We start from the raw sequence: 26,301 nt of genomic DNA, 5'->3' as shown, positions 1-26,301 counted from the left end.
ATTGAGTGCATGCCTTTTTCCTACCCCAAATGATACAAAAACAACCTACTAACATATGAAAAAATAGAGACTGCCTCTAAGATCTACTACCTTACTATGACAATCAAGACTTGCCAAGGTAGCCTATTATGTATTGTGATGTGTTCACATGGTTACAACTTACAATACGTTCTTGTGATTGTCCAGTAAAACACTAACATGCTATCATTCAAAAGAAAAAACCAAATCACCCAGTCAATGCATGCTTCGGTGATTTGATTTTGATGAATTTACACGGTTACAAAACTATTTTGTGACCCTCCTATAAGTCACGAATATACTAATAATCAAATTTAAACCAAATCACTTTGTGAGTGTATGCATAGGTGGTTTGGTCTCAATTAATGTACATTATCACAACATTTTTTTGCAACCCTCCAATAAAACATAGACACTATCAATTAAATGAAATACGGAATTACCCAGTGAGTGCATGCTTGTTGTTGCTACCCTAAGTGATACATGAACTATCCACTATCATATGATAAAATGGAGGCTAACTCTAGGTTCCATTGCCTTACTAGGAATGTCAAGAAATATGAAGGTAGTCTAACATGTGGAGCGATGAGTTCACATAATCATAACACTTTCTTGTGGCCTCTAAAAAACCCAGACATGCCATAAGACAAAGGATAAGTTAAATTACTCAGTGAGTGGTTTAGTGCATGCCTGGTTGATTTGTTTTTCATGAGTTCATATAGTCACAACAATTTCTTGTGACCATCCAATAAAAAACAAACACGCTGCTATCAATCAAATGAAAAACCAAATAACCCAACGAAGGCATGTCTGCTATTGCTACACCAAATGATATAAGAAGAACCCACTATCATATAAAATAGAGACTACCTCTAGGATATACTACCTAACTATGATAATCAAGTAATGCCAAGGTAGCTTAACATGTAGAGTGCTGTCTAAGTGTTAAGGCACTTATGGAGGATTGCCTCACTTAACTGCCAGGATATTTTTACATGGTGCTATTGGATAATTTTATATTCTTAACTTTCTGAGATTTTAATAGTAAAATAGACACTATTAAATTATCTTGTTCAGTTTGAGTTAAAATACTACTTTCTTTTTATTAATTTTCTTATTTGTTAGGGTTCAATCAAGATATATACTATCTTGAACCCTCAAAGACTTCAAAACCTGAACTAAGCATGGAAGAACTCAAATTTCTGTCCAATCAACACATATTGATCTTCTTCTTTGTTGAATAACTTAGTTTTATTTCAGTTTAGTGCCACAAGGGCACATATGTAATTGTACTTTTTATTTTTTGAATGGTCGCCCTAGTATAAATATTAAAAAGGTTGGTGCTGCTAGCTGACCTTTTTCTCTCCAATCTCCTTTTTTCCTTTTTTCCTTTCTCTCTTCTCTCATTATTCTGAGATCATACTGCCTCTTTACCAAGAAAACATGGTATCAGAGCGACAGATCCAATCTTAGGAGCAGGGCGATCTGTGTGTTTCTTCCTCCAACTACTTTATTTGTCTATTGGTGATTGAATCAAAGGAAAGAGGTTTCTGGTGGACGTGTGAGGGAGCTTTCTGTGTATTTCGTCCTCTCCTCTCTTGGTCATGAGCCCAGAAATCATCAAGGGGAGGGTAGCTGAATGCTGTGAGATTTTTTCTCCTTTTTTCTTCCTCAGCTTTGTGGATTGAACTGATCCTTTTGTACCCAGGTGAGTGGGTTATGTGGGTCTAATAACCTGCGGCTGGTGTGAGAGTGTTTTCTCTCAATATATGTGGATCGAGTGATCCTTCTTATGCCCTGAAAGGTGGGCTGTTCAGGTCTGCAGTTCTGTAACTGCTGTGATAGCAGTTTTTTCTTCTTCAGTTCATATTAAAACTTAAATTGTTGTGTGGAAAGTTGATGAGTTATTGCTGGAGGGACTGGTCAGACCTGTTTTTTGATATGTTTTGCACATCTGAACTGGTTTAGTAGGGTTGAAATCTGAGAACAAGTAATGGTGTGTGATCAGTTTTGATTATTCTGTGTGAGAACAAGTTTTTTGCGCCCAGAACTGTAGCTGAACTAAGACTTTAACCTTGTTTGACTGAACTGTGAGTCTGAACTGAACTGAGAGCTTGTTCTCTAACTGGATTGTGACTGAACCAAAATCAAGTTCTATGTCTTCTGAGGATTCTAGTATGTGTGGTGTGACCTCTAGCTAGAGTGGGATGAGTGGAGGTTTTGACACAAGTTTTCCCATGGCTGTGATTCCCTTTGATGGCCTCAATTACCTAGAATGGTCAAGGGGAATCAAGCTCTACATAATTGCAAGGGGAAAAGTGGGGTATATCAATGGTAGAGTTAGAGAACCCTAGTCTGGAGGTGTGGAACGTGATAGGTGGGACTAGGAAAACAGCATGGTGATGTCATGGCTGTTATTGTCTATGCTGCCACAAGTGAGAAAGACCTTCATGTGGGCATAAACAACTCATGAGTAGACCTGTTCATGAGCTGGGTAGCCCGATGGGTCGGCCCCCGGACGGGCTTGTACACAGATTTGAGCCCGCAGGCTTGACCTCGGGCCTAAAAGCCTAGCTCGAATTTATTTCGGGCCGGGCTCGGGATTTGTCAAAATAGCCCGATCTGACCTTTATGTTAAACTAAAAACCCTAACCCTAAATATCCTCACCCCTCTCTTCTCACCCATCTCTTTCTCTTAGTCTTAGCTGAACCTCAGTTCTCTCTTCTTAGTTTTCACAGTCACAACCTCACATTCTCAGGCAGACAGAACCGGCGAACACTCACCGGCGCAACCAGTGAACTTCGGGGGACCGGCACTGAGTCCTCTCTCTCTCTCTCGTTCCTCTTCTCACTTCTCTCTCAGAACCTCAGACGCGAACTCAGGCACCGGCGGCGGCGGTGAGTCCTCTCTCTCTCTCTCTCTCTCTCTCAGACGCAAACTCACTTCTCCTTTTCACTGTCAAAATCTCAGCTCAACTTTACCAACGCGAACTCAACACCGACAACCATCTTTCTGTTAGGTCGGGCTTCAGGCTCGGGCCCAAGTTGTAGGCCCGTTGGTCGGGCCGGGCTTGGGCCTAACAAAATCTTGTTTATGAAGAGTAAAAGCCCGGCCCGACCTGATCCATGAACAGGTCTACTCATGAGATATGGGAGCAGGTTAAATCTACATATTTAGAACAACGACATTATGCCAAAATATATCAGTTGCAGGCTGCCTCATCAACTTGTAAGCAGGGGGAGAGGAGTCTGGCTGAATTCCACATATGAATCTATCAGGTTTTAGATATTGGGGAGTAAAGATCTTCCACTAGTGCAAGAAGTATATGCTCTAGTACAGTGGGAAGAGAGCAGATGAAATATGATGAATAATCCTGAGGGAGAGCAGATTGCATTAGTAGCTAAAGGGAGTGTTGCTACGGGTGGTAGTAATTCCTTCAAGAAGAGTGACTTCCAGAAGAAAGTTGATGACAAAGATAAACTATGGTGCACACAATGTCAGAAATCTAGACATACTCGAGAGACATGTTGGGAGCTTCATGGGAAGCAAAGTGGGCTCAGGAGTTGAGTAAAAAGTCAGACCAGAATAAGAAGCCAAGACAGCAAGGTCAGAGAAGTTTAATGCAGCAAACTTAGCCTCTCAAGAACCTCAATCATCTACCACTACTATAAGTCCTTCTGTGACTGATCCCAGGGAAGATATCATCAATTCTTTCCGTGACCATTTGGAGCTGTATGGGAGGGCAATCTGCCAGATGGATTCTACTTCTCCCCCCTCGACTTCCTTTGCATCTACATCCGGTAACGATAATTCTGCAACAGCTTTCCGTGTGTCATCTCATTCCTTAGACTCTCATTGGATAATAGATTCTGGAGCCTCGAACCATATGACGGGTAAGTCCAATTGTTTTCAATCTTATCATCTATTATCTGGACGGGATAAGGTGAGACTTGCTAATGGTTCTTTCTTCACCATATCTGGTCAAGGAACCATCTCCCTTCCTCTTGGACTCACCCTTTCTGATGTTCTACATGTTTCTAAACTGCCCATAAATTTGTTCTTTGTTAGTAGTATAACAAATTCGTTAAACTGCTCAGTAACCTTTTTTCCTTCCTCTTGTATGATACATGATTTGGCCTTGGGAAGATGGTCTTTACATGTTGGAGAATAAAGCTAGTCTTGCGGCTATTGAGTCTAAGAGTCTGTCTAGTAAGAGTCAAGTCCATTTATGGCACAATCGTTTGGGTCATTTATCTTTTGAATCATTGAAAGCTTGGTTACTAGATTTATTTAAATCAGTGTCATTGTCGGATTTCACATGTCAAACTTGTCAATTGAGCAAACATATTGTAGAAATCATTTTACTTCAAGAAATAATAAATTTGAATTTCCTTTCCATATTGTTTATTTTGGTGTCTGGGGCCCTATTACTTTAACATCCGAGTCTGGCTATAAGTATTTCATTACACTTATTGATGACTACTCTCGATATACATGGGTGTACCCTATGCAGTCCAGAGATGAAGTACCAAAAATCATTAAAGATTTCCAACGCTTGATATTCACTCAGTTCCAAAGCCAAAGAATATTTTCTTGATGAATAAAGCCAAAGAATATTTTCATAGTGATCTCACGGAGTTTTTTGCTTTGTGTGGATCCATACATCGCAGCTCTTGTGCTAGAACCCCCCCAACAGAATGATGTTGCTGAAAGAAAAAACCTCCACCTCCTTGAAGTTGCTCGTGTGTTATTCATACACATGAATGTTCCAAAACGTTTTTGGTTGGATGTTGTGTTGTGTGCTGCCTATCTCATCAACCGTATGCCATCTCGCTTGTTAGGGTACAAGGCCCCCCATCAACTCCTATTTCCCAAGGCTCCCCACTTCTCTGTTCCTATCCGTGTGTTTGGTTGTCGTTGTTTCATCCAGGACCTATCTCCTACTAGTGGTAAACTTGATCCTCGTACTATTCCCTGTGTATTCTTGGGTCATACTTCTTCCCAAAAAGGTTATCGGTGCTTTGACCCCGTTTCCAAGAAATACCATGTTTCTATAGATGTGTCTTTCTTTGAAAGTGACCATTTTTTCTTGGTTTCTCCCCAGGGGGAGAGTAAGGTGGAGGAGAAACTAGTTCAGGTTCTTGCCCCTCTGCCTGACCCCCCTCCATTCCGTGTTTTTCGTCGTCGCAAGGGCCTGCTAAATTCGAGAGTTGTAGAGCAACTTGAAATTGTATCGCCAACATCATTAGATTCACCAGGGATAGATCATATCCAACCATGTCCTATCATTCCTATTGATGTTTTTGATTCCCTTGCTATTGATACTTCATTTGTTGATGACCTAGACATCCCCATTGCAAAAAGGAAGGGAGTTAGGTCTTGTACCACCAAGCATCCTATTTCCCATTTTGTTTCCTATGAGAACATCTTACCCTCTTTTCGTGCTTTCATTTCTTCCATTGACAGTGTCCCTATCCCTAAAAATGTGGCAGAAGCTCTCTTAGTACCTGAATGGATAGATGCAATGAAAGAAGAGATAGATGCCTTACATAAAAGTGGTACGTGGGAGTTAGTGGATCTTCCTGAGGGTAAGGAACCGATAGGGTTTAAGTGGGTGTTCACAGTGAAGCACAAGGCTAATGGCACAATAGAAAGATACAAGGCTAGGTTGGTGGCAAAAGGGTTTACTCAGGTATATGGAGTAGATTATGTAGAGACTTTTGCTCCAGTAGCCAAGATGAACTCCACTAGAGTTCTTTTCTCCCTTGCGGCTATCGGTTCGTAAGAAGGTGAAAGAGCAAGAGATGTGATAGAGGTTCAGATCTGTTAGGGTTGATCAAATTAGATCGAACCAACCCAGAAAAGAGATATTTATATTAATCTTAGGTAAATGGACAAGATTGTCCTTACAAAGAGAATGAAAGAGCTGTACACTAAAGTACATGCCTAATACAGTACAAGAAAGAATAATAAAATATAGTAGAATTACAAAACTACCCTTCAGTTCTTCTACACTCCCCTCCAAACTGATGCTGGGGTATAAGCATCAGTTTGTCAACAAGAAAGTTATGTTGGGCTTTGGTCATAGCTTTGGTGAAGAGATCCGTAAGCTGTAGACCCGATGAAACATGTGGGAGAGAGATGTGACCTGCATGGAGAAAGTCACAGATGAAGTGACAATCCACCTCAATATGTTTAGTGTGCTCGTGAAATACGGGATTGGTTGCAATCTTGATTGCACTCATGTCAGCAAATAGAGGAATAGCAGATGAGTGATCAATATTCATATCATGAAGTAGTGCCTTAAGTCAGACTATTTCACTGCATACTGAAGACATGGCTTTGTACTCGGCTTCAGTAGATGACTTGGAAACCATTTGTTGTTTCTTGCATTTCCAATTGACCAAAGAATCACCAAGGAATATACACCAACCAGTAGTAGAGCGACGAGTGATAGTGTACCCTATGCATAAGCTCGGAGCTGTGTGGATGAAGAGGATGAGAAAAATAAGCCATGTGATAGTGTACCCTATACATAACGAATAATCTGGAGAACTGTAGAATAATGGGGCTGATGTGGAGCAGAAACAAACTAACTCACAATCTGAACCACATAGGAAATGTCCGGTCTAGTCATGGTTAGGTAGATAAGACTATTTACAATTTGTCGATACAGGGTAGCATTAGGAAGGAGATCACCCTCATCTTTACTCAGCTTACAATTAAGCTCTAGAGGTGTATCAACATGTTTGGAGTCAGTCAAGCGAGCAAGAGTCACCAAATCAGAAGCATATTTTTGTTGGTTGACAAAGTAACCACGATGACATCTTTGAATTTCAAGTCCAAGAAAGTATGTTACTGGCCCAAGACCTTTCATTTTGAAGGAGTTACTAAGCAGAAGTTTGAGTTTGTTAATACCTTCCACATCATCTCTAGTAATAAGGATGTCATCAACATAGACCAAAAGAAGAGTCAATCCCTAAGCTCACTTGAGAATGAAGAGAGAGTAGTATGAAGCACCCTGCTGAAAACCAGCCTCCAACACTACTGTACAGAAGCGATCAAACCAAGCTCGTGGAGCTTGTTTAAGGCCGTATAGGGATTTCTTCAGTTTACACACCAATTGAGGATTGTCAAAGTAGCCGGGAGGTGGTTTCATATTAAACTGTCTCCTGTAACTCTCCATGGAGGAAGGCATTCTTGACATCCATCTTTGTGAACTGTCCACTGTTTGAGAGCAGTAATGGCTAGTAGAAAAACGAACTGTTGTCATTTTGGCCACAGGTGCAAAAGTTTCATCATAGTCAATTCTATACTCTTGCTTGTAGCCTTGAGCAACCAGATGGGCCTTATATCTGTCCAGAGTACCATCAGATTTGAGTTTCACGGTGTACACCCACCGGCTACCAATTATGAAGGCATCTGGGGGAGGAGAGACTAGATCCCATGTATCATTCTCCAATAAAGCCTAAACCTTTGAATCCATATAGCATCTTTCCAATGCTCAACTGCTACGGCCTAGCTATAAGACTTAGGAATATCTGTGGATGACAAAACAATTGAAAAGGAGCTATGACTCGAAAAGAAGCCATAGCGATCAGGTGGACGAGAAATACGAGATGACCAACACAAAGGAATAGATGTAGGTAAATCCTCGTGAGGAGAATCTGCAGTTACAATAGGGTTGGATACATAGTTGTCAAGGCGACCCCTAGGCGACAAGGCACCCTTGGAGGCTCGCCTCGCCCAGTCACCTAGCAGTTTTGTGCACTGGGTTATAAAATACTTTTATATTTTTAATTTTTTGACATTATAATTATAAAATAGACATTATTAAACTAGAATATTCATTTTATGTGTTTATATACTAATTTCTTTTTATTATTTTCTTATTTTCTTGGGGTTTAATCAATGCAACATTGCTAACTGCTGTATTGAACCCATGGTTCACAGTATTGATACACCTCTATGTATTGGTAGAGGTGTATCGGTACTTATAACGATACTCCCCCAATTTTTTTATTTCTTTGGTTTTCAATTTCATTATATATATATATATTATTTAAAAAAATGGGTCCCCCAAAAACACCTGTAAACGGGTATCGGGACCCCAAAGATACAATACAATACACCCGATATGGGGCGTATCATATTGAAATTTTGATCCTTGGTTGAACCCTCAAAAATTTCAAAACCCGAACGTATTAGCAAAGGAAGAACTTAAAATTTTGTCTAATCAACACATTTTCTTCTTCCATGTCTTCTTCTTCCACCTTTTCTTTTCTTCTTTCCTATAACAAAAGTAGGGGTTCAGCCCCTATATTTTTTGAATTTTCTTTACTTTGTTCTTTTTCTTCTCATAAAATGTTGATTTTCTAGACTTAAACATGAAACCTATACTTTTCTTATGAAAATTATGAATAATTATTAAGGAAAGATGGTTATGGAACCTAGGGAACTACCCTAGGATATATGGTTTTACTTAAAAAAAATTCATCACCTAGGCGCCCCCTTGTTGCCTAGTCTCGCCTTGGCACCTTGAAAACTATGGTTGGATGGAGAATAATGATCAGCCACTGTTGCTTGAGGTGGAGGAGGCATAGGCAATGAGCGAAATGGATGCTTCCTGAAATATGTCTAAAGAGGCTGAAAAGAAGGAGAATCACCTGTAGAACCAAAGTTATGAAGAATAGAAATGGATGGTGCAGGCAATTTACTAATATGTTCAAAGAATGAAAGATTCTCAAGAAAGATGACATTGCAAGAAATGCGCAACCGACAGACTTTGGGATCATAACAGAGAAACCCCTTGTGTTCCATACTATATCCCATGAAAGCACACATAGCTGATTGAGATGTTAGCTTGGTGTGTTCATGGGGTGGGATATGGACAAAACAAACACATCTAAAGACGCAAAGTATGGATAGGTTTGGTGGGCGATGAAATAAGGATTGATGGGGAGAAGAATTTTCAAGAATTGGTGTAGGAAGACTATTGATGAGGTGAACAGCAGTGTGGGTCGCCTCCACCCAGAAGGTAAGGGGAGCATGCGAGTCTTGTATCAAGGATCTCACCATACTTGCAATGTGACAGTTCTTGCGCTTCGATACTCCATTCTGTTGAGGAGTACTAGGACAAGAGCTTTGGGACTGAATACCATGTTGTTTAAGATAGGTTTAACTCACCATCCTCACCATCATAGTACTCTCCCTCTGAATTTGACCTCAAAATATTTATGGTGCTTTTAAATTGGGTCATTACCATGGCATGAAAGTTCTTAAACATGGAGAAGACTTCTGATTTCTTTCGAAGAAAGTAAACCCATGTGTAATGAGTACATTCATCAATGAATAACACAAAGTACTTATAACCCAAGCGTGAAATAACTGGAGACAACCACACATCACTATGAATGAGATAAATAGGTGTAAATGCACGTTTAGTAGAAGATGGAAAAGGTAAAACATGACTTTTACTATAACAGCAAGTTAAACAAGATTTATCAACATTTTTAACTGAAGAAGTACTCATGGGCAAACAACCAGAGGAAAATAAATAATCCAAATTTTTAGCATGAGTGTGACCCAAACGTCTATGCCATAAGTGCCATACATTATTACAGGAAGAAATAGAAGAACTAGGTGTAACGGATAGCAAACAAGAATCCGATGAAGATCTCTTAGTCTTGAATTTCAGAGCAAACAATCTCCCAAGCCTATGCCCCTTCCTCTTCAGCTCCCCAATGTGTTGGTCCTGAATAAAACAACCATCACGAGTAAATAAGACATTATTACCATCATCAACAAGTTGCCCAACAGAGATTAGACTAGTAGTCAGTTTAGGTACAAAGAAAGTTTTGGGAAGATGTAAGGGTTTGGTCTTAGTAGTGGATAAAGATAAATCATTACAACCATATACAAGTAGAGAATCACCATTAGCAGTAATAATATGGTTGTTAAAGGTGCAAGGTTTAGAAGATTGACTGAAGGAGGCCCCGGAATCAATAATCCACATGTGACAAGGAAATGAACATAAATAAGCAGACTTACTAGCCAATCCAAATGCAGAAAAAGCAGAAGAAATAGCTGAAGACATGAGTTCACGAATCTTTTCTTTAGTCAAATTTCCTTGAGCATCTGGCTTGTGAGCTAATGATGAGGCGACAGTATCAATAGAAACAAATTCAGTTGAGGCCTGATAAGCCTTATGTTGTCCTTTCTTGGGAGGCCTAGTTGGGCATTCCACTATAATGTGTCCTTGCTGTTTGCAATAGGTACAAAAGTTTTTCTTCTTGTAGTGGGATGCCACGTGACCGTATTCTTTGCATTCATAACACTGCAACTTCGAGAAGTCTTTCTTACCCTTTTGTTTGGTAGCCAAAAACACTGTATCAATCCCATGTTCCTTCTTCTGGTCTAGTGCGGATAAGGTAAGAAGACAAGTTTCCTCCCTTAACAACTCTCCAAGGATTGCATCAAGTTTAGGCACTGGTTCTCTATTGAGAATACTGGAGCATAGAGTTTCATAATCAGGCATGAGGCGCATCAAAAAGTGCATGGTCTTTCTCTTATTGAGATGCTTCTTCATAGTCTTCACACAACAGTTTGTAGACAGATCCCCAAAGTGAGCCAGCTTGTATTCAGTCTAGAGATTTGCAAATCCTGCATAGTATTCCTGAACCCGCTTCTCCCCTTGAACGTAGGAGAAGATATCAATTTCAATCTGATATTGCCTAGATATATTCAATTGTTGATATACCTTTTCAAGGTATTCGAACATGTCATGGGCAGATTTGAGACCTCTCATTGGAGTATTGACATCCATTGAGATAAATCAAGTATTCATGAAGTAACTTGAGTGTAGAGAAGATGGGTCGAATGGCCCATGGGCTGTTTATCCTTTTATTCTTTCTTACTGTTTATGTTCTTGTCTGTAATGGGCCTTACTCTGGGCCCATCCTTTCTATGTTATGTTCTGTGTAAATTCTTGCCCAACTAAGGGCCTCCTTGTATTTATTTAAAGTTTATCTTAATAAAATAGTGTTAGGGTGTTAGAGAGAAAGTAATGTTCGAAACTCTCATTCTCTAAACCCTCATTGCTGAACTTTCAAAGTCTGTTTTCTTCATGGTATTAGAGCAGGCCTGAACTTCAGTATTCTAGGGCTGGAAGCTTCAGCTCATGTTGCCTGATTCTTGGAGGTCATTGGAAGTTGCCCAAGACTCAAATTTCTTGGAGAAGTGGTTTGGTGGCCAGGAAGAATTAGAGAAAAAAAAAGGGGGGAAACAGCTCGGTTTCTGATTTGAAGCTTAAATATTGTAAGTTGTGCTCAGATTTCTGGGTTATTTTTCCTGTTCTGGACTGTTAAACTCCGAAGTTCCTTTGGAAACAGTAGCCGAAATACTCCTGTTCTGGACTGTTTTCATTTCTTTTCTGGACTGTCAAGTAGCCGAAATACCTCTGAAATCAGTACTGCTGTTTATTGTCCTTTTTGGATTGTTTTTGGGCCCCCGTACAGACTTCCTTGGGGCTGTTTTCATCTTTGACAGTGTGGTATTCTCTACTGCCCACTCTGTGTTTGTAAAAAGGTCTCTTCGACAGTAGGGACTGTTCTCTTCTCTTTTGGGGTACTGTTTGGCAAGTATCTAATTTTTTTTTTTGTTTAGAAAAGGATCTTGAACTGGGTGCACAGTGTTTGGTAGTTTTCTGATTTATTCTTGAAGGCCGAACCAAGTTTGTTGGTGTCTCGTGCAGTCAACAAGGTGTGACTGTTTTTTTGGGTTCTCACAGCTTAGGTGTGACTCAGCTTTGTGTATTGCTGCTTGAGGCTTGTTTAATACAGCCCTTGTTCATCCTTATCCGGTGTTGTTTGGTTGAAGTTTGCTGAAATCTTATTTGAAGTGGTTAAAAGGATGGACTCATTAGAAATTGAAAACAAGAATGTTGCTGAATTCGGACAGGTTCCGGGAGCTCCTGTTGACTCTTTATTGACTATTGTGGTCACAGTTAGATGGAACTAATTATCTAGCATGGTCACAATCAGTAAAAATTCATATATGTAGTAGAGGAAAGTGGAGTTTTATCTCCGGGAGCAAGAAGGCTCCCCCCAGAAGATGATCCATCTCATGAGAAGTGGATCCAAGAGAACTACACTGTTATTGGGTGGCTTGTGAACTCAATGCAGCCACAGATCAACCAACACTATCTATGGATGAATTCAGCAAAGGAAATCTGGGATAGTGTTGCTGAAACCTATTCCCAAAAACTAAATGTGGCTAGAGCCTACAAGTTGAGAAGTGATGTGAAGAATCTGAGACAGGGGAGAAACCATTATCTATATATTTCTCAACTTTGAAGTCTTTGTGGCAAGAAATAGACTTGATAGAAGCTGTAACCTGGGACACCACTAATGATGCAGAGACCTACAGGAAACTGGTTGAAAGAAACAGGGTGTTTGAGTTCTTAACCGGACTAAACCCAGAATATGATATCACAAAGCAGAATATTCTTTCCAAGGAGAGTGTCACATTGTCACAAGCTTATGCATTGGTGAGTAGTGAAGAGAGCAGGAGGGCTGTCCAGGTTCAAGGGGCTGGTTTTAGTGATCACTTTGCAAATATGGGGATTAAATCTAAAAGGGTTGCTGGGACTTCTAGTGGCTCTGGAAAGAAAGAAGTGGTATGTGAGTACTGCAAGAAGTCAAAGCACACCAAAGATAAGTATTGGAAATTACATCCTGATCTTGTTCCAATTCAATTTCAAAAAAAAACATGATAGTAAAGGGACAGGGAGTGCAAATGTGGCTGCTGGGCCAGATAGTGATAAGTACTATACTGAAGAAATGTCTACGTGTGCACAGTTGGCAGCCATGAAAGCAGAATATGAAAAGTTTGGAAAGATGATCAGCCATCTAGAGGATGTGACTTCTTCCAACCCTTCAGGAAATTCAGCTCCTTCTGCATTTGCTCATTCAGGTACAAGGGCCTTTGCCAATCATGCAACCACTTCAGGTAATCTTAAGATCCCTTGGATTATTGACTCAGGTGCTTCTGATCATATGATCAACCTTTCTACCCTGTTTGTTTCATATGACTTGCTTCCTGGACGTGATAAAATCACTTTAGCCGATGGTTCACTAGCCCCTATTTTTGGAAAGGGAACCATCAAGGCTACAGATTCCTTGTTCTTACCTTCTGCACTTCATGTACCTAGACTAAATACAAATTTGTTGTCTGTAAGTAGTCTAACCAAGTCACTCAACTGTTGTGTAACCTTCTTTCCTTCCTACTGTGTTTTTCAGGATCTGGAGTCTCGGAAGGTGATTGGGAGTGGCCATGAGGCGAACGGAATATACCTGCTTGATACTCCGGGACAATGCACTGATCATCCTGGGAATGTTGCTTTTGGGTCTGTTTCTTCAGAGTCTATTAGTCGGATTATGTTGTGTCATCGTCGTTTGGGTCATCTATCTTTTTCTGCCTTGAGTCATCTATTCCCTGAACTGTTTAAGGGAATTAGTTTGTCCAGTCTTCATTGTGAGTCTTGTGAATTGTCAAAGCATTGTAGAAACAGTTATCCTTTGAGCAATAAAAGATCTTCTGTTCCTTTTAATATTGTGCATTCTGATGTGTGGGGACCTTACCACTTACCCTCCATGGGTGGCTACAAATATTTTATCCTGTTTATTGATGATTTTTCTCGGTTCACTTGGATATTCCTGATGAAATCCCGTGATGAAGTTCCAAGACTTGTAAAACAATTCCATGAATTTGTTCTAACCCAATTTGATACCAGGATTTAAATTTTCAGATTGGACAATGCAAAAGAATACTTTGAGAAAAACCTATCCTGCTATCTTTCTGACATGGGGGTTATTCACCAAAGCTCATGTGCTAGGACCCCAGAACAGAATTGGGTTGCTGAGAGGAAAAATAGGCATATTGTTGAAGTTGCAAGAAGTATCTTATTTGCCTCACATGTTCCTACCAGGTTTTGGGGTGATGCTGTTCTTACTGCTACCTACCTTATAAACCGTATGCCATCCAGGGTTTTGGGGTTTAAGTCTCCCTTCACTCTTCTTCATCCGGACAATGACCTTTTTTCTGTTCCTATTCGTGTCTTTGGCTGCACCTGTTATGTTCATGTTCCAAGTGTCCAAAGGCATAAATTTGAACCCAAAGCTCAAAAGTGTATCTTCCTTGGTTATTCCCCCACACAAAAGGGTTATTGTTGTTTTGATCCAAAGTCTAGCAATCGGTATGTCTCAATGGATGCCACCTTTGATGAGCTTTCCCCCTTTTATGGTTCCTCTCCAGAAGGACATTGTCCACAGGGGGAGGATTTGTCACAAGTGTTTGCTCTTCCTCTTCCTGTCCCTATTGAGTCTCTTGATTTGTCTGGCTCTCCTTCAAATGCATCAAGGGTGGATAAGTCGTTCCATTCTCCCTGTCCCAGTGTTCTTTCTCCTTTACCTCCTCGTCCTATCCTCAATCCCAAGGTGTATCAAAGGCAAAGATCCAGAAATGGGCAGGTTGTTTCTCCCACAACACATGAGCCTCATACACTTCCAGTCACAGATGAGACAACAGGTACTGTTTCAGCACCCTTGGAGTCATCCTTCCCTGACCTTGATATTCCCATTGCTGTTAGGAAAGGAAAACGGAAGTGCACTGCTCACTGCATTTCCAAGCACCTTTCTTATAGGTTGCTTTCTCTTATTCCCAGGTCTGTGTCAGAAGCTCTTAATATTCCAGAATGGAGGGATGCTATGAGGTCTGAAATTGATGCCCTACACAAGAATGACACATGGGAAGTGGTTGATTTGCCTGAAGGGAAGGATCCAGTTGGTTGCAAGTGGGTCTTTACTATCAAATATCGAGCTGATGGCACCATTGAAAGGTACAAGGCCAGGCTGGTTGCAAAAGGCTATACACAGACATATGTGATTGATTATCTGGAGACCTTTGCACCTGTTGCCAAGATGACATATGTGAGGGTTCTTCTATCTTTAGCTGCTCACTTTGACTGGCCTCTTTATCAATTGGATGTGAAGAATGCATTTCTGAATGGTGAATTACATGAGGAGGTTTATATGTCTCTTCCTCCAGGGATGTATGGAACTGATATGCAAGGAAAGGTATGCAGACTGAAGAAATCACTTTATGGGCTAAAACAGTCCCCTAGAGCATGGTTTGAGAGATTTAGAACAACACTTGTTAACTTTGGTTATGTGCAGATACAGTCTGATCATACTCTTTTTGTGAAGAGGAGTGGCCCTCTGGCAGTATACCTCATTGTGTATGTAGATGATATTGTAGTGACTGGTAATGATGTTTCAGGAATTCATGATCTCAAATTTTTACTCCATACAGAGTTTGAGATTAAAGATTTGGGGGAACTGAGATACTTCCTTGGCATAGAAGTTGCTCGATCCAAGGATGGGATCCTTATCTCCCAAAGGAAGTATGTTCTTGACTTGCTCTCTGAAACTAGGAAGATGGGTGCTAGACCAGTTGCTACTCCTATTGATATGAGTCATAAACTCTCTGCCTCAGATGGGACATTGTTAGAAGACAAAGGAATCTTCCAGAAGCTTCTTGGGAAACTTCTGTACCTATGCATGACTCGGCCAGATATTGCATATGCAGTCAATTGCATTAGCCAATTCATGCATGCTCCTCGAGACACTCATATGGCAGCAGCAGAGCGAATCCTGTGTTATTTGAAGGGCTCCCCAGGAAAGGGAATTCTGTTTGCCAAGCATGGTCACATGAAACTTGAAGCCTACATCGATGCTGACTGGGCCGGAAACATTGATGACGGAAGATCTACTTCTGGGTATTGCAGCTTGGTGGTTGGTAATGCTGTTTCTTGGAGAAGCAAGAAACAATCGGTTGTTGCTCGGTCTTCAGCTGAAGCAGAATACAGGGTCATGGCTCATGGAGTCTCTGAACTTTTATGGCTAAAATCATTGATGGAGGAACTTGGGGTTGAACATGACAAGCCAATGATGTAGTACTGTGATAATCAGGCTGCCATCAACATTGCTCACAACCCAGTGCAACATGATAGAACTAAGCATATTGAAGTTGATCGACACTTCATTAGAGAAAGGGTCTCTTCAGGTGAAGTATGTCTTCCTTTCATCACATCTGAAGGACAGTTGGCAGATTTTCTCACCAAAGGCATTCCCAAGGCAAAACTTCAGCATGATACTGACAAGCTTGGCATGATTGACGTCTATGCTCAGCTTGAGGGGGAGTGTAGAGAAGATGGGCCGAATGGCCCATAGGCTGTTTATCCTTTTATTCTTTCTTACTGTTTATGTTCTTGTCTGTAATGGGCCTTACTCTGGGCCCATCCTTTCTATGTTATGTTCTGTGTAAATTCTTGCCCAACTAAGGGCCTCCTTGTAATTATTTTAAGTTTATCTTAATAAAATAGTGTTAGGGTGTTAGAGAGAGAGTAATGTTCGAAACTCTCATTCTCTAAACCCTCATTGTCGAACTCTCAAGGTCTGTTTTCTTCATTGAGCATTCTCAGTTCTCCACTGTTTCAGCCCTTTGACATCACTGGCGTCAGGCATGGAAGTGGAACCGTCAATATAACCCCACATGCCTTTCCCTTTAACAAAATACTGAAAATGAAACTTCCATAGAGCATAGTTGCTCCTATCGAACTTAACAAAAATAAATTCATTCTTTTCCAGAGCCATAATGAAAAGGAAACAAAGTAAAGACTCATCGAATCAAGCAATAAAGTAGTAACCAAACTATGAGAGTCAAAGAAACTGATAATAGAAACCTCTTACAATCACCAGAAATTGTCCAAGTTCTAACAAATGGAGAAAACTTGATACACAATCCAGAAAAGGAAAGTCTGGATGCAGCCGCCCAGAAAAGATGTATGGATCTCTCTCAAAACTTCTCGGATCTCGATGAAAAAATTCAAAGTATGATGAGAGGGCTTAGGCGATACTTCCTTTCAATTCATACTGCAAATTGATGTCATACGAGAGAGATCTAATGAAATCTCTCTCCCTAGATGCGCAAAACACAGAGAACAGGTGGAGAGATCGAAACAATCCAGAGTCGATCAGCAATGATTAAAGTTCTCAAACTGATCAAAAAGGAAGAGATAAGAATTAGAGAGCAGCCTGCTCTGATACCATGTCAATTAGATTGAACCAACCCAGAAAGGATATATTTATATTAATCTTAGGTAAATGGACAAGATTGTCCTTACAAAGAGAATAAAAGAGTTGTACACTAAAGTACACACCTAATACAATACAAGAAAGAATAATAAAATATAGTAGAATTACAAAACTACCCTTCAGTTCTTCTACAATGGCAAATCTTGATTGGGATCTTCATCAACTAGACATTAAAAATGCCTTCCTGAATGGAGACCTTGAGGAAGAGGTGTACATGGTACAACCTCCTGGCTTTAGTGCCCTAGGCAAAGAGCAGAAAGTGTACCGGCTAAAGAAGTCTTTGTATGGTCTTAAACAGTCACCAAGAGCTTGGTTCGGTAAGTTTCATCTGGCTTTAGTGCCCTAGGCAAAGAGTAGAAAGTGTGCCAGCTAAAGAAGTCTTTGTATGGTCTAAAACAATCACCAAGAGCTTGGTTCAGCAAGTTTCATCTTGCTATACAACAGATTGGCTACAAACCGTGTTAGGCTGACCATACTCTATTTGTGAAAAGGGGGGAAGGAAAGATTGTAGCCTTGATAGTGTATGTTGATGACATAGTGGTCACAGGTGACTGGAAGGTTGAAATTTAGAGGCTAAAGGGTTTCTTAGCCACTCAATTTGAGGTGAAGGATCTAGGTCCCTTTTGGTATTTCCTTGGAATTGAAGTGGCCCGCTCAAAAAAGGGGATCTCCATTTCTCAAAGGAAATACATCATAGATCTGTTACAGGATTCAGGAAAATTAGGGGTTAAGCCAACTGACTCTCCCATTGATCCAAATCACAGATTGGGTGACTGTTGTGGCGAAGTTGTCAAGGATGTAAAACAATTCCAGAGACTTGTGGGAGTCTCCTGTATTTGTCCATGACCAGGCCAGGCATTGCTTATGCAGTGGGTGTTCTTAGTCAGTTCATGCATGCTCCTAAGACCACACACACTTAGAGGCAGCAAAGAGAATCCTTAGATATCTAAAGAAGTTTTCAGGAGCTGGTTTATTATTCCAAAAGAATGGCCACTTGAAGATTGAAGTGTATATAGATGCTGATTGGGCTGGATCAGTTGATGACAAAAAATCGACTAGTGGGTATTGTTCCTTTGTGGGAGTAAATCTAGTCACATGGAGAAGCAAGAAACAAAATGTGGTGGCTAGGTCTAGTGCTGAAGCTGAGTATAGAGCAATGTCCCATGGGGTGGCTGAAGCTATGTGGATAAAGAATTTGTTGAGCGAATTGGGTTTTCCTGTTGATAGCCCTATGCCCTTGTATTGTGATAACAAGGCTGCCATCAATATTGCAGCCAACCCAGTTCTTCATGGTAGAACTAAACATATAGAGGTTGACAAACACTTTATTAGAGAGAAAATTGTTAATGGGGAAGTGTGCACCCCATATGTTAGTTCTAAGGAGCAACTTGCAGATATATTTACAAAAGGTTTGCATCACTCGCGGCACGATGACTTATGTGACAAGTTGGGCATGATTGACATCTATGTCCCAACTTGAGGGGGAGTGTTGAATAACTTAGTTTTATTTCAGTTTAGTGCTGCAAGGGCACATATGTAATTGTACTTATTTTTATCTTTTGAATGGTCACCCTAGTATAAATATTAAAAAGGCTGGCGCTGCCAGCTGACCTTTTTCTCTCCAATCTCCTTTTTTCCTTTCTCTCTTCTCTCTTCTCCCTCTTCTCCTCTCATTATTCTGAGATCGTACCGCCTCTTTACCAAGAAAACATTCTTCTTTTTCATAGAACAAAAATAGAGTCTCAGTCCCTCTTTTTTCTGAAATTTCTTTTATTTCTTCCATTTTTTCCATGAATATGTTGATTTTTTTAAGATGAAGTTTATACATTTTTGTGAACACTATAGACAATTGATAATGAAAGATTGGTCATAGGATGCATGCAAACAAGGAATTTGGGCGCTTGGCCCCTTAGACAGCATATGAGGGAAATAATGAATTTGACAAGGGAGTTAGGAGCACAATTTAACTGGGTTAGTAGAACAGAAAATGGGTTGGTTGATGTTTTAGCAAAGCAAGGGGTTAATAGGGAGACTTTATTTTGGGCATGCTTATAATTTAATTATGTCATGAGGGGTCACATTTTTGGAAGGTGGCAGCTGTAATTCTATATTTCTAAAAATTAATGAAAGTTACCATTTCCTATAAACAAATGATAGTGAAAGATGGTTGTTGCTTGCCATGGAACCTAGGTAGTTTACCTTAGGACTCATGGTTTTTGTTCCAAAAAACCCCATTGCCTAGGTACCTGCCTAAGCAATTAGGCGCCTGCCATCGCCTAGCCTTGCCTCGGTACCTTGAAAACTATGAATTGGGGGCATCTTTAGGGATGAGAGAGGGCTTATAGTGGCCTTGTACTTGGGACTGATTAGAGTGAGGGATTCTCTAAGGGCGAAGGTCATGGCTGCTATGGAAGGGGTACAAAGAATGATGAATGCCAACAAGCTAATTATTGAGGGAAACTCAAGACTGGTGATGGAGTGACAACAAAATTGGGAGGCAGCTCTTTGGCAGTATAGGAATGAGTTAAAAAGTTCTTTTGACTGACTAAGAGATTGAAGTGAAATTCCAATGGGTTCAAAGAACAGCAAACAGCATGGCTGATGTATAGCTAACTGAAATAACCAAACCAAAAAACCAAAACAGAAATTTTGGTTCGGTTTTTTAGTTTCAACTGAAATATGCTCACCCCTATTAGCCAAACAAGGGATGGGGAAAGAGCACATTTTTTGGGCACAATTGTAAGAGTAGTTTGGTTGGGGAGATAAAAGCTTTTTATCTCTCTTATTGTGTATATAAAATTGTACATTAATTTGAATTAATAAAATGGTTGGCTACTGATAAAATTTAGAAAAAAAAAAAAAAAAACTCTATTGGGGGTAGTGTAGTGTTCCCCTTGCAGCTGGCAACTGCAATTTGGCAGATCTGGTTCTGGTTATCTGACATAGTATCCCAACCATTTCTCTAGTGTGAAACAGAGAAACTTTTGAGTAGGCATGTCTTGGATTATATTTAACTCTCAACTTTCTTGAGATTGGTTTGGCTGAGCTTTTTATTGGTGTTGTGTGAACTCTCCTAAATGGATGATGTGTCTGTGTTAGAGCCTGACAATACATGGATTCCTGAGGATACTTCTATGTAACATTTCATTTTTATCTTCCAGCTTATTTTCACATAAATGAACAACTAAGGCACAAGTCAAATGCCATTTTTTTTTTATCAAATGTTACTTGGTAGCAAAGTCAACATTTTAGACCCTTTTTTGGAGGTATAAAATGTTAGAATTCAAAAAATACGAACTATTTTAGTAGTATATACTTTTCCATAGATGTGTGTGTGAATTCATGTTTTCTCATCATACTGAGTCAAACTCTTAGACAGGCATTGGATTCTAACCCTAGTTTGTGTCCGTGAAACACTACTTTTAATACCACCTTATCTATCAGAGAAAAATGTAATGGATGGATTTACTGGCCAAATATGATACTGGCCATGTTTTGTACTTGAAAAGCAATTATCCCTAATTCCGCTATTCTCTGAACTTTATAGGTTCTTTAAATCTACTGGTTTAAATAAATAACAAGAAAAAATGGTTCTAGAAATGAAGTCCATTTACTAGTGGATTTTTAATGCAGATCATGCATTTCTGCAGGGAACATCTTATTGTGGTTAAATCTATCATGCTTAACTTGGTTCTTTCTTGACGTGGTTAAATTGTAGCTCTCTATATGGAAACATCTTATTGTGCCCAACTTCATTGATTTGGATCCTAGTGCATGCTTGTTGATTGTGATGTTCTTTTAGAGTTATATTGAAACCAGAAGTAGCGTTATCATAAGTTTTAACAGAAAAAGTGATTGCTGTATTTTGGTCTTGAAGATTTTACCTCTAGCAAATATCTTCAATAGTTGCCATATGTACACCAATTACTGCACAAGGTTATTTTTAATGAAAATGAGAACTCATTTGTTAATGTATTAGTGTTCATAGTTGAAGCTGGCTACAATTCTAATGAAAAGTTGCTTTTTAAAGCTTTCATGAATTGAGGATTTCGATGGATCTGTAATGGGCCAAAGTACTAATGAAAATTCATTATTTGTGCAGTAATACCTGTTTCAGATGTGATAAGAGTCCGCACAGGTATTCCACCTCGACCTCCCATAACACAAAAGATGAGTCTGGTTCTACAGTTGGATCTTATTTCCCTATTTCTATCATGAATATTGTCTAATCCGATGGTAAGCATCTTTTCAGGTGAGCGTGGAGAGAAGGCTGAGAGGATGACTGGGGGACGTTCAGATATGATCACTACCAGTCCATCTATTTGAGGTATGTAAGATTAACATCTAACCTTCATTTCTTGTCTGCTCTGAGATGGTGTATTGTAATGTTGCTTTTTTGCATCTCTGGAATATCAGGGTGGTAGAAAGAGGCTGAAAAAGAGGGAAAAGACCCTTTATTTTCTCCTGATCATAGTGGAAAAGTTTGTCTAGACCTGTTTATTATGAGGATAAATATACTGTCATATCTTTCATTCTCCTTCTTCACAAAGTTTTCCAACATGTTCCATTATTCTATTTGAACCGTCTCACTTTGAATGGAAGGGAAAGGCATCTAGAAGTCAACAATGTCAAGGATCTTTTGGAACATCATGAACTTTGAACGAGGGTTGGGATTAATAACCGGTGTCAGGAGAGTTCCAGTAATAGGCTACCTTGTCGATCATGCATAGTTCAAAGAAATCACCATTATAGATCTCAAATGCTTCATATTGCGGCCTGTTTTAAGCATTTGCAGTAAGGGTGTCAATGGACTGGGTTTGGGTTGGACCCTTCCGAATCAAAATCAATTTGAATGGGTTGGACAATCCAATAAGACATTGAATTTGACCAGTCCAGATTTAATGATCCAAAGTATTTATTGGATTGGACCTGGTCCATCTGTAATGATTTATATTGGATTGGGTTGGGTTGATCCAATTTCTAGTCGATTGACAGGAGATCAGAGTAGGTGTCAATGGACTGGCTTTGGGTTGGATCCGATCTGAATTAAAATCAATTTGAACAGGTTGGACATTCCAATAAGAAATGTTGAATTGGACCACTCCAGGTTATAGTCCAAAGTATTTTATCGGACTGGATTGGGCTGGTCCATCTGTAATGGACTCATATTAGACTTAGACCAGATTGGGTTGAACCAATATCCGGTTCATTGACAGTCCTATTCGGCTGCTGGTAATTTAGCAGTGAGAAAGGGAAAATGCCCAGGTTTTTTACGCTTTTGACATCATACCGCGGTTGCTGACAGCTTAGCTAGTCATCTATAACACTTCAGTTTAGAGAGGGAATGATACCTGTGCTGGTCATTATGTTGTGACGCAAGAGTACCATAGTGGCTACGAGCCTGGCAAGATGCTATTGTCTATTAAGTTCAATACAAAAGTTGGTTGATCAATTGGAAATGGAGTCCGAATCTGCTGTGTCTACTATGCTGTGGACTGCGCTGTATTCCTAGTAAAATCAGGACATTTGTCCATTATTTGTACAGCTCTTGTCTCTCTCTCAATTCAGGTTGACTGGTCAGTCCATCTCTCTCTCATTTCCTCTCTCTCACCGAAATCCCTACATTTGTCCATTATTGGTACAGCTCTCTCTCTTTCAATTCAGGTTGACTGGCCAGTCCATCTCTCTCTCATTTCCTCCCTTCCTCTCACCTAAATCCCTTGTTTCAACTGGAACCCAAAAACTGGTTGTCGGCATGATTGCTTGTCTGAAATCTAGACGAGCACTGATGTCTAGAAACTAGGCATTTAATAGTGAGATCTCACTTTCTTCTTATGCAACTGATTGGTTTCTACTCCAAAACACTCATCAAAGTGTGGCGTTTACGCCCATCCAAAGCAACTTGTCTTGGACTCCAGCATTTCTTTGTTTTTTTAGAAAGATCTTTTTACTATTTCAGATGATCAAAAGATGTATTGAGATTTTGGGGTCTTGTCTTTAAGGGGGTGTTTGTTTTTTTGTTAAATGGGGGCAAGTAAATTGGTAGGTTCTATGAAAAAGAAGGAAACCTATGTTAGTACTTTGGTATTAGTAGGTTCTATGCAAAAGAATAATTCCCTAGCGACTCATTTACTTAGGTAAGTAATACCTATTGAGACTTAGGTAAATAACTATTATGCCGGTGCGGAAAATTGCTAAAATATAATGGAACAACAGTGTTCCTTCAATAAAGACCATTTTATGGACAACATTGCTAAAGTACAGTGGTCATTATATAACTCTACTCCTGGGAAATAAAAGGGAACAGGTAAATGCAATTATTCAGGTAAGTATTTCTCAAGAAACACTTGTCTAGATAAGGGCATTTATCTAGTCAAATGACTTACTGAAAAATGAATGAGGCGTAAAGACAAATACTGTTTGATAAGCGGCTCAGTTTAATGTGATTTTAAAAACGTGTTTAGAGGTTAGTTATTTATGTGAAAAGACAAAAAAAAATTTCATTTGAAGCTTCTTGAAATTTGGCATTTTCCATTAATTTTTGGTCTTCGGAGCTTGCTGAACCCCAGAAGATTGCATGGAAAGACTTGCCAAGCTCTGCCTTAGTTTTCAAGATGATTCGTAGATTCTGTATGATGAATCTACCTTGTGATGTGAGAATGGGATTGGAAAAAAAAAAGTGAATTTAAGGATTCAAACCATGGTTTTTAAAAACGAACCGGTCAGGGGTTCAGTTATTGGTTCGAACGGTCCGACCGTTAGACTCGAATTGTTGGCCCGTTCTGACAAAAAATTAAAAAATTGGAAAATGATCAAAACGGTTCGAACGGTTAATCGGTCAGTTTGTTGACCAAAATCAACAGTTTTGAGGGAAAAAGTGATTTTGGAAGAAAACGGAATCGATCAGGTGACCGGTTCCTAGTTTTTCCGGTCTGACCGTCCGGTCTAATTTTGAAAACAGTGATTCAAACCCTCTTGTTTAGTTGCTTTTGAATTCAGGTCTTTGGTGAATGGATATGTGGGACCAAAATGATTATCAATACACGAAAAGGATTATTTGCACATATACGACAATCGTCACATTGAACCCCCATAGCAAGCTACTTGAAATGGTTCCATTGTTGAGAAATTCAAGAAAGATGAAGCTGCCTTCGTGGTCGAAGAGATTGAAAAGTAATCTCAAATCCCGTGAAACCACAATTGGAGGTTCCTCAGGTTTTATTATCAGCTTGGAAAGAGAGACGAGGTGGGAGTTGCAACGGTTCAAAGCATTGATACTCTCGATGGGAAAAACATTGAGCGTATCGAGAGTTCTGTCAATAGTTATTCTATTTTCTTTTTTGGTTTAACAATTTAACATTGGACATGTCACATCAGTATTTATCGATGCTTTTAACTTTGTTGGTGAGAAGATAGACAACAAAGGGGCTCTATTAGTTGTTTAACTTAAAGGATTTAACCACAAGCTCGGGTCATATGAATCCGCTTGATTGGGAGGAGTTGGGATCTCCTACTAAATAAACACGTTCCAACCCCTATCAACTTCTGTTTATCCAAAAAAAAGAAAAAGTGAGAATTTATGATGCGGAAAAGATATGGTATGGGAAGAGTTTTGACCAATTAAAATCCATTTATGAATTTTGATAAATAATACTTAATTGGACAGAAGTTTTTCAGATATCATATTTTTTTTATATCATAGTCGAATCCAAAGAAAAAAGACCTTATCAACTTCATCATATTTCACCATGAGACTGGGACCTACTAACATGATCTGACACTGCACATGCAGTTCTAGATCAATTTTATGGTGGGCTACTCTGTTTACCGATCGCTTGACGAAGGAAAAGGAAACGTTTGCAAAGCAAGCAATTCTCATAAACTATAGTGGAGATTTCAACAATACAGTCATCAGACTCATCACCCTTCTTCTTAAGCCACCCAACCAGTGACTCATTATCGCTTTCAACAACTAAATTCTTAAACTGGAGGTCCCAAGCAAAGAGCAATCCATCCAGAACAGCTGATACCTCCATTTGAAGAACTGAGGCAGCTGAAGCTTTGCCACACTTGGCCTCCACAAAAAGACCAGCATGATCCCTAATTACTAAGCCAAAAGATGCTATATTACTCCTTCCTCAGAAAAGCTTCATCTACATTAATTTTCAACCAATCAACCTGAGGGGGAGTCATAAAAATTAAAGATCCAGTTGAGCAAGAAACATCATTTTGACATTTTTACAAACAGTCTTGAGCACATTCATCTTCAAGGTGTACCTGTTTCAGCTATAAACAGCCCCAAATAACAATTATATGCTAATTTGTGTTGAACCATTGATTGACCCAAAACGTTTCAGATAGGAACAACAATAGTACCTGAATCATGGTTTAGTCCTTAGTTTGAAATAAGAGTTATGGGTGACGCATTCAGAATTGCTTTGTTTGAGCCAATGGAGATTTCTTGACACTGATTTTCAAAAGGTCTAAAATATTAAAAACCAAAAAGAGAAACCCTTTAAGATATCCCAATTTGTATTGTATCTAACTAACTATGCTTGTACAAAAGTAGATTATTAGTGATGTAGTAAGGTCTTGTCACTTGTCAGCATTTTCCTGAGTAATCCTGGATTCCCGGGTTCGCACTTTATATGGGGATATTTTAAGGAATTAAGGATACAGAAATCCTGATTTCGGGGGTGATAGGGATGACATCATGTCCACTTGAGACTATGTTTTGTCATTTCAGCTGTTTTCTATTTCGTTGTTTATAAGCAATCTTGTGCTTTTTAGGCACATCCAAGCTGAAAATTTTCTTGTGGAACCGACATCAATTTACATCATCTTCGCTTAACCCTTAACCGCATTAAAACTTTACATCATCTTCATTTAACCCTTAGAAGTTTGCAAGTCTTGGCTTGTTGTTGTTGGCCCAATGAAAACTTTTGTCTTGATGCCAACTTGGCCAGATTCGACCTGCGCTATTGTATATTTGTATGGCTTGGTTGGACTTTTGGGCTTTGTGTTGAGCCCAGGGCTAAAAAGTTGGGCTTGACCTTGACTTGAGATAGA

The 26,301-nt window shown here is 39.6% G+C and overlaps 1 protein-coding gene across 1 annotated transcript in view; it reads left to right on the top strand.

Moving 5' to 3' along the window:
- GLB1 (nitrogen regulatory P-II-like protein) overlaps nt 1-21,879 on the top strand; it is a 45,133-nt gene extending 23,254 nt beyond the window's left edge. The window contains exons 7-9 of the mRNA XM_010272586.3: nt 21,335-21,370; nt 21,485-21,559; nt 21,649-21,879. Coding sequence (XP_010270888.1) covers nt 21,335-21,370; nt 21,485-21,558 — 110 coding nt within the window. The 3' untranslated portion in view covers nt 21,559; nt 21,649-21,879. The remainder of the gene's footprint in view (nt 1-21,334; nt 21,371-21,484; nt 21,560-21,648) is intronic.
- The last annotated feature ends 4,422 nt before the right edge of the window (nt 21,880-26,301 follow it).

The sequence above is a fragment of the Nelumbo nucifera genome, chromosome 3, assembly GCF_055504915.1.
Source record: "Nelumbo nucifera cultivar China Antique chromosome 3, China Antique-T2T, whole genome shotgun sequence".
Taxonomy (NCBI): domain Eukaryota; kingdom Viridiplantae; phylum Streptophyta; class Magnoliopsida; order Proteales; family Nelumbonaceae; genus Nelumbo; species Nelumbo nucifera.
Note: the sequence above shows the minus strand (reverse complement) of the source record. Positions and strands in the feature narration are given on the sequence as shown.